This window comes from Quercus suber, unplaced genomic scaffold (genome assembly GCF_002906115.3).
Source record: "Quercus suber isolate HL8 unplaced genomic scaffold, Cork oak 2.0 scaffold_120, whole genome shotgun sequence".
NCBI lineage: Eukaryota > Viridiplantae > Streptophyta > Magnoliopsida > Fagales > Fagaceae > Quercus > Quercus suber.
The window spans coordinates 207,854-217,554 of NW_027069585.1; the positions used below are offsets into that span (position 1 = coordinate 207,854).

At 36.9% G+C, this 9,701-nt stretch overlaps 1 protein-coding gene across 1 annotated transcript; it reads right to left on the bottom strand.

Annotated features, from left to right (window-relative positions):
- Positions 1 to 2,514: 2,514 nt before the first annotated feature.
- Positions 2,515 to 3,003, bottom strand: LOC136068534 (uncharacterized). The gene has a single exon (XM_065775822.1). It carries the CDS (start codon positions 3,001 to 3,003, stop codon positions 2,515 to 2,517), a length of 489 nt encoding a protein of 162 aa, XP_065631894.1.
- Positions 3,004 to 9,701: the final 6,698 nt, after the last annotated feature.

The following is a 9,701-nucleotide window of genomic DNA, read 5'->3' on the forward strand; positions in this document are numbered from 1 at the left end:
ATAATTCGCCTAGTCTGGAGTTAGACACTTTAAGGTAAGGCTGAGAAAATCCTCTTTTGTATACTACTTCATCCATAAGAACATACCTGACCGATCTTACTTTCAGCTTTCTGGCCTTGTCTTTTTCTTCTAGAAGTCATCCGTCCTTCAGGTATGATACAATTGGGGTCATCCAATTTCTTCTACTCTCTACCTGCTATACTTCTGGGATATCTATACTTGGAATATACTGAATCTCATCAAACTCGTCCATGGCTTCATTTGCTGAGGATTCTTTTGCTAAGGCATTATCTTCCACGTTCTCCTCCTTTGGGACTTGAACGAAGTTAGCTTCCTCAAATCTTTTCATAAGGCATATCACCCTACTAAGGTACTTCTTCATTCGTCCTTCCTTAGCCTCATATATCCCATTTACTTGGCCCATGATTAACTGAGAGTCTCACAAGACGAGTATTGACTTTGCTTCCACAGACTTAGCCAATTCTAGCTCTTTAAGGAGGGCTTTATACTTGACTTCATTATTTGTCATTTGATACTGCAAACGAACCTTGTGCTTTAATTTATCTCCTTCTGGGTATTGTAGAACCACACCTATTCCTCCTGCATGTTGCGTAGACGAACCATCCACATGGATGATCCACTTAGTATTTTCCATCTCTTATAAATCATTATAATTTGGGGTAAACTCCGCAATGAAATCTGCTAGAACTTGAGCTTTTATGGCATGCCTTGGTTGATATTTGATGTCAAACTCACTAAGCTTGATAGCCCATTGGATCAATCGTCCTGCAGCTTCCAACTTGTTCATTGCTTTCTTGAGCGGATTATCCCTCATGACATTTATAACATGGGCTTGGAAATAATGCCTTAGCTTTCTGGAAGCTGTTATCAACGCGAAGGCCAACTTTTCTATTAGTGGATATCGTCCTTCCGCTCCCCTCAGTGCTTTACTTGTATAATACACAGGCCTTTGCACTTTGTCTTCTTCCCTCACTAATGCTAAACTTACGGCATGCGGGGTGACTGCCAAGTATAAATACAACTCTTCTCCTAGCATGGATAGGCTTAATAAAGGAGCCACAATGAGATATGCCTTCAGATCTTCAAAAGCTTTCTGACAATCATCCATCCATTCAAATGCTTTTTAAGAACCTTAAAAAATGGCAAACATTTGTTAGTAGCTTTAGAGACAAACCTGTTAAGGGCAGCAACTCGTCCGGTGAGGGACTGGACTTCTTTAACATTTCACGGAGGCTTCATGTCCAGTATTGCTTGGATCTTGTCTGGATTCACTTCAATTCCTCTATGTGAAACCATAAACCCCAGGAATTTCCCTGATGACACTCCAAAAGCACATTTACTGGGGTTCAACTTCATGTTGTACTGTTTAAGCGTGTCAAATGTTTCCTGCAGGTCGTCTAAATGCTTTCCTTCGTCCTGGCTCTTTACAAGCATGTCATCAACGTAGACTTCCACATTTTGTCCAATCTGTGGACGAAACATGTCGTTAACCAACCTCTGATATGTTGCCCCTGCGTTCTTCAAACCGAAGGGTATCACCTTATAACAGAATAAGCCTTGGCTAGTGACAAAGGACGTCGTCTCTTGGTCTACCTCGTCCATCTTTATCTGATTGTATCCAGAGAAAGCATCCATAAACCTAAGTAACTTGTGACCCATAGTGGAATCTACCAACTCATCAATGCGCGGCAATGGGTAGCTATCCTTAGGGCAAGCCTTGTTTAGGTCGGTGAAATCTACACATATTCTTCACTTACCGTTTGCCTTCTTGACCATCACCACATTGACCAACCAATTGGGATAATAAATTTCTCGAATAAACTTTGCTGCAGTTAACTTCTATACCTCTTCTTTGATGGTGTTGTCCCTCTCAGGAGCAAACACCCTTTTCTTCTATCGTACAAGCTTAGAGGTAGGATACACATTCAAACGGTGGGTAATGACACTGGGGTCTATACCTGGCATATCTTCATGATTCCATGCAAACACATCAATATTTTTCTTTAGGAAACGGACGAGGTCCTGCTTGGTCTTCTCTTCTATATCTGCTCCAACCTTGGTATACCTTTCAGGGTTATTTTCATCTAAGGAAATATCTTCCAATACTTTGGTGGGCTCCGCTACAACTCTCTTTTCTTCAATATTCATGGTTTGAACCTGTTCGTCCATGGCCAACATGGCCAAGTAACATTCTCTGGCTGCTAGTTGGTCTCCTTGTACTTGTCCTACTCCATACTCGGTTGGAAACTTGACCAACAGGTGGTAGGTAGATGTAACAGCCTTCCTACTATTTAAAGTTGGCCTTCCAATTATGGTGTTATAGGAGGATGAACAATCTACCACAAGGAAGTTCACATCCTTGGTGATTTGTTGCGGATATGCCTCCACTACCATTGGTAATGAAATAGTACCCACGGGCTGTACCTTCATTCCACTGAAACCTACCAAGGGGGAGTTCACTAGACGGAGCTAGTCTCGTTCTAACCTCATCTACTAAAAAGCTGGGTAATATAAAATGTCTGCCGAGTTTCCGTTGTCCACTAGCACCCTTCTGGTTGTGTAGTCAGCAATAAGTAAAGTGATGACAATAGCATCATCGTGAGGGTGGTGAACTCTCTCGGCATCCTTGTTCGTAAAGGTGATCGCTTGCTTGTCAGTGGTCCTTGCCCTTGGTGATCGTCCAGAAAGTTGGACGCTCTGTAGTACCTTCAGGTATGCTTTCTTTGACTTGGACGACTGGCCTGTTGAGTTTCCCTTTATGATAACTCTTATTTCACCGAGTGGTGGTCGTGGTGATTCGTCTACCTTCCCTTTCAATTTCTCGTCTTTGTGGTCTCGTCCAAGGAAATTTCTCAACTTCCCTTGCCTTATAAAGTTCTTCATCTGCTTCTTTAAATCAAAATATTCGTCTGTATCATGCATATGATCTCTATAGAAGCGACAATACTTATTTCTATTGCGCTTATTGGGATCTCCCTTCATTTTTTCCGGCCACTTCAAGGAAGGATCATCCTTGATTTGCATAAGAACCTATTCAAGTGGCATGTTCAAAGGAGTATATTGTTCATTCTGCACTGAAGAGCCAGGCTTTTTATTATCTCGATCTCTCCTTTCTTCCGTTCGTCCCTTCTTTGGACGAGGACCTTGCTTGGAATGGTGAGTGGGGTTTGTTTCTACTCTCTCAGCTCTTTTTCTCTTCTTGGCTATAATCTTATCTTCTACATTCATGAAATTTTGGGCCGAATGGACGAGTTCGGCCATGGACTAAGGCTCTTTTTCATAAAGTTTATGTATGAATAAGTTAGAATTAACTCCGTTACGGAAGGCCGCCAATAATAGTTTGTAATCCACCTCGTCCACGCTCAAGGCTTCCCTATTGAAGTGAGTAATGAAGGACCGCAAGCTTTCATTCTCTCCTTGTTCTATGGTTAACAAACTGGACAAGGAACGCTTGTGTCTCTGTCCCTCAATGAAGTTATTAACAAACAATTTGCTCAACTCTTCGAAAGAACTTATTGAATTTGGGGGTATTTTGCTGAACCAGACTCGTGCTGGACCCTTAAGGGTGGTAAGGAAGACTCTACACATAATTTCATCAGGAACCCCTTAAAGGTGCATTGTAATCTTAAAAGTAGCAATGTGATCAAACGGGTCACGCATTCCATCATACGAATCCAAGGAAGACATCTTGAATTTTGGAGGCAAGGGGTGGCCATTGATGGAAGCCGTGAAGGGAGAATCTGTTCAGTGAACTAAGTCTTCTACAGGATTTGTTCTTCTCATGTTCTCCCTCATCTCATCCATAACTTTCCTCATCTGGTCCATCTCCCTCTCTAAGTGTGGCACCCTTCTTGGTATAGTGCCCCTTGATTGGCTTTCCGGCTCTGCATTTCTTCCATCTCCTGGGCTTCGTCCATGCTCTTCTCCATAAGCCTCATGCCGTTGCCTTCTGAGATTAATCTCCCTTCTCAATTCTTGGTTCTAGCGAGTTAACTCTGTCATGGCGGCGGCCATTGACTACACGTGTTGGACAGAAGATTGTTGCATGGCAGGGGCCGATTGATGGCCACGATGGGGGTTATTGGAAGCGTCTCTACTCTCTTGAGGGCCTGGACTAGTAGCCCTTAATTTTGTTTAAACCATTTCAGCCCTTTGTCAGAGAAAGAAATCGCAGAACTCAACAAATGAAGTTCAAGCGCAACAAATTCCTTCCCACAGACGACACCAACTATAGATCCTTGAAAATCAGTAGGCTGAAAATCAAAGGAGACCAGTGGAGGCCAGCCAAAAATCCTCCGATAGTAAAGTCATTGGGTTTCAATTCCAAGTAAAAAGGAAGTGTTTTCAGGATTTACTTGTTTGTGGAAAAAATGTCTCTCTCTTTACCTCTTCGTAAGGAAATGCTTATATAGTGCACATGAGACGATTATTTTGTTTAATAACCACTCCTATTGTTGATGAATTCAGAAGATTCGGATGTAACTTCCATAACTGCCAAGGAAGTTATTTCATTTGTACCGGTGTTTCATAACGGTAAGTTTGGAAGACTTGGCTTCAGTATGCTCAAGGTCCAACAGACTTGTTGATGTAGGACACAATTTACTATTTAATTATTGTAATTTATTATTTTTGGTATTTTTATATAAAAAAACGTTATTTTAGGTTTAGGTGATTTATTTCCTTGTTTTTAGGTGCATTTAATGCTTTTTAGGTCAAATTTGGTTCCTGTTATGGTTAGGTATCAATTAGGAGTTATTTTAGATTATATTTTCTTGTATGTCAAGTTTTAAGGAGCCCTTAAATAGGCCCTTAATTCTGTAAACGTTTTTCATAGTTTATTATCAATAAAAATTCAGACTTATGTCTATTGTATTCTCTGGTAGATTCCAAACCTATCACCTTGTGGATTCAAGGAACCCCTCGTGGACTCGAGGTTTACTACCCAGGAACTAACAGTTTAGTTTCTGTCCATCAAAGAGAGTATCGTGTGTGCTTTCTCTTCAGGCTTCCGCGACATCAGTTGGTATCAGAGCCTTGACTTACCTTGGTCTGATTGCTAACCGGCGAGACGGTAACCACCACCACAACAACGACGAATAACTTAGCAAGTATTACGTGACGTACAACAAGCACTCACAAATATCTATGCTAGAATGGCGCCGTTGAAGAATGGAAACAATAGGGATAACTGCAGCAGAGACATAACTCACGGGCAACCTATTGGTAAGCAAATTTCATATAGACCTTATAAGAGAATTGCAAGTTTTAATGGTTATTTTTTAAAAGAAGATTTTCTTGATTGGTTACTTGATCTAGAGGATTTATTTGACTATGAGAATATTCGTTATGAGAGAAAAGTTGGACTTGCTTTGTATAAACTTAGTAAGTATGCCTTACGTTGGTGGGAACAAGTACAATCTGATAGAATTCGACAAGGTAAAGACAAAATTCGATCGTGGCCAAGGATGAAAAAGATGCTTGCTATCAAATTTTATCCTTTGGATTGTGAAGAAATCTTGTCGTATACAATACAAGATTATTATTGGCCAAGAAGTTCATACTTGAATTATTTTGAAGAGCCAAATATTCCACTGTTAAAGGAAGAATTACATGTTAAAGAAAATATTGTTCTTGAAGAATATGGAGAAGTCAAAGAAGAAAATATAGATATTTCTGAGGAAATTAATGAAGGCCTTGTTATAGAAGAAGAACCTAAAATCAAGATTGTGGAGGAGATTAATGAGGACCCCATTATAGAGAAAGATCTTGAGGTTGAGATAGTAGAGACCATTAAAGAAGAAATTATAGAGAAAGTTGTCAACGATCTCGATGAAATCAAGTTAGATGATTGCAACATTCAAATCCTATTATTTTATTGGAAGACACCGAAACAAAGTTTATTGATTTTATTAGGGTGGAAAGATTTGATTTGATCATTGACTCTTATTTGGTGAATATTGTCAATTACATGAAGATCAAGGGAGAAGAAGTTCAAGTTGCCCAATTAATGACTTTCAAGTTTGGCAAGAAGACAAAGAAGATGAAGTATTCAACATATTTGTTCTCTTGGCATGGGAGATTCCAGATTTCAAAGATGAACTCGAGGACGAGTTTGTTTCAAGTGGAGGGGTCTGATGTAGGACACAATTTACTATTTAATTATTGTAATTTATTATTTTTGGTATTTTTATATAAAAAAACGTTATTTTAGGTTTAGGTGATTTATTTCCTTGTTTTTAGGTGCATTTAATGCTTTTTAGGTCAAATTTGGTTCCTGTTATGGTTAGGTATCAATTAGGAGTTATTTTAGATTATATTTTCTTGTATGTCAAGTTTTAAGGAGCCCTTAAATAGGCCCTTAATTCTGTAAACGTTTTTCATAGTTTATTATCAATAAAAATTCAGACTTATGTCTATTGTATTCTCTGGTAGATTCCAGACCTATCACCTTGTGGATTCAAGGAACCCCTCGTGGACTCGAGGTTTACTACCCAGGAACTAACAGTTTAGTTTCTGTCCATCAAAGAGAGTATCGTGTGTGCTTTCTCTTCAGGCTTCCGCGACATCACTTGTCCATACTTTATTATGGATGGACGAGTTTACGTCCATCCTTAATAAAGGATGGACGAAGTTATTAGGGATGAGCACGCTTTACGCATCCCATCTCTTCATTTATTTCTGACAGATGACCCATATGGATGAAATAAGACTTGTACATTTTCATTACACCATCAGAAAATAATATTAAAGGTGAAGGCTTGGGTAAATACCATAATCGCTTTCTCATGTACTTGAATAATTACAGGTTAATTGATTGTGAAAAATACTGGGATGTCTTATTGAACAAATTAGGTCAATATATGTGCTTGTGATGTGAATATTATGCAGAAAGAAATAATTTCTAAATTGACTGGAAAACTTTAGTTTCAAAATTATGAAACTCACCCCCACCTCCAAAGGGGAAAGAAAAAAAATCAATAGCATGCTTATTGTTAAACTTGGGTGAACAAATGTTCATGTTGAGAGTTTTATATCTATTAAAATTTCATGTGTCATGAGTTACAAAATAGTTGTTGGGTTGTGTTCAGTCATGTAATCTGTCTTTTGTGCCTTTTGTCACTTTAATATCGAATTGGCTCAATTTTAGTTTCACTGGTGGTGGTTTTATATTGAGATTTTGAGACATTGACTCGACTTTATTTCAAACAGTGAAGGGTTTATTTTTGTTTCTACTTTTATCAGTATTGGTATTGGAGGGTTTATTCTTTCCTTTCGCTGACTGCTTTAACTGACACCAAAACTTGCATCTTCCTTCTAGTGTGCAAGCAATGCTACATGGTAGCAGTTTGTTGCAAGTTAGTTTGATTTGATTTGGGTTAATAATTAGTAGTTTTGCAAGTTTGAATTTTATTTTTTTAGTGATCAATTAGATGTTAAACTATGAGACTTTACTAAATTTTGTTTATTTTTTAATCATATTGGGTGGACAAATTTGTAGTTTTTGTAGAGAAAGTACTCTTAATAATTGTATTAGAAATACTTTATTGTGCCACTTATTTAAGACATAGGTTAGTCAAATGAAAATAATCGGATGAGTGACATATTTTAGTTTTTGCAATTGTATTTTTTTCATTATTATTATTTTATAATGATGCATATATAGAAATTTAATTATGATATTTTGCTAATAATTTTTTATTTGATAATCTTTTTTATTTGTGATTTTTCCTATAATAAATGAAAATATGATTATGAAATACATTACTTTTTATTAAATTACTCTAAATTGCAAAAAATAAACTTAATGAGACCGCCTATAAAAAAATTATCGCGAACAATGCGCGAGAGAGAGATGCATTGTTCTCCTATGCTGTTTTTTAATTTCGGAAAAATTGTTGAGTAATATGGTTATCGTTTTTCCTTTGGCAATTGTTGTTAATTTAATTCTTAGAGATGTTATAATGCCCTTAAGAATTCGGTTCACTGGTTGGTTGCCTTCTATGTTGTTTCAGTGCCAATCACAATTGAAAACCCTTTATGCTGAAGGAATTGAGGGATGTCATATGGAGTTTTCTGCTTACAACTTACTCTGTGTAATTTTACATTCTAATAATTACAGAGATCTCTTATCATCGATGTCAAGGTTAGTTAATTTGCAAAATGATAATTTGCTTTTATTTGTCTATCATTGTGCTTGAAGTTCTTTAAGATTTTATTATTTTGTTTTTTATAATGAAGTTGTGACTGCCAGTTTATATAATTTTTTTTTTAATTGTTTTTTTTTATGTCATGCATGAAATTAGCTTGTGAGCTCTCTGTTTCTTAACCCCTTGAAATTACCTTGAATGTTAATTTCAAATGTCATCTTCTTTGGTTGCCAGATTGTCAGATGAAGCAAAAAAGGATGAAACTGTAAAACATGCTCTTGCAGTTCGTGCAGCCGTCACTTCGGAAAATTCTGTTATGTAAGACGGCTCCTTACTTGAGTACCTGCCTTATGGGTGGGTATACATTATGAAATTGTCTCATAATAAGTCTTACATAATCAACCACATAATGGGAGTTATGTTAATAATAGTTATTAATTTTTATGCAGATCTATATGTTGAAAAGATGCGGTATAAGGCTGTGAGTTGCATGTCTCGTTCATATCGCCCAACAGTACCTGTTTCATACATTGCTCAGGTTCTGGGCTTTATCACTGCCAGACCAAGAAATGCAGGGAGTGATGAGAAGGACTCAGATGGATTAGGGGAGTGTGTGGACTGGTTGAAGGCACATGGTGCATGCCTTATTGCCAATAATAATGGGGAGATGCAATACTACAAAAAATATTGCTATTAGTGATGGCCAGAGTTTATCACTACAACACAAAAAGCCGTCGCTGATTAGTAGTGCTGACAGCAAAAGGCTGTCGATGTCCGTTGGCAAAAGCCTTGTCAGCAGTACTATATTACCAACAATGTCATTGCTAACACTCATTTTCGACTGTAAAAAGCCGTCGTAAGCAATTCATTTTTCTCGTTGAAATTTCTTTTTCATACGATGAAGTTGGATGACCAAATACATTTTGTGATGAACTAAGGTCGTTGTTAATGTATTTTTTCGACGACTAAAAGCCGTCATAAATACTTGATTTGTGGTCGAAAATACAACTTCATGTGAGGAAGTTGGATGACCAAATATAGTTTACGAAAAACTAAGTCCATCATTAATGTATTTTTTTGATGACTAAAAGTCGTCTTAAATACTTGATTTGCCATCAAAAATACAAATTTTAATGATGAAGTTAAACGACCAAATACATTTTGTGACGAACTATTGTTGTCGTTAATATATTTTTTACAATGACCAAAAGTCTTCGTAAATACTTAGATTTTCGTCAAAAATACAAAATCTTAGTGACCATTTACTTTTTTTCAACGAACTTTGACCATTATTAAAAATTAGTTACCACATCTCTAAAAAATTATTTGCAACAAAATAGCTTCATCGAACAAAAAAAAAGGGTCATTTATAGTACTTTAATTGTAACAAAACAATTCTATCAAAAAAGAAACACATGAATTACATGAAAGTAAATAAAATAATATATAAATTACAAACATACAACTCATAAAAAATTCTCCATTCAAACAACAAGTACAAATCCATAATTGTTCAAAACTAATAAGTGAATA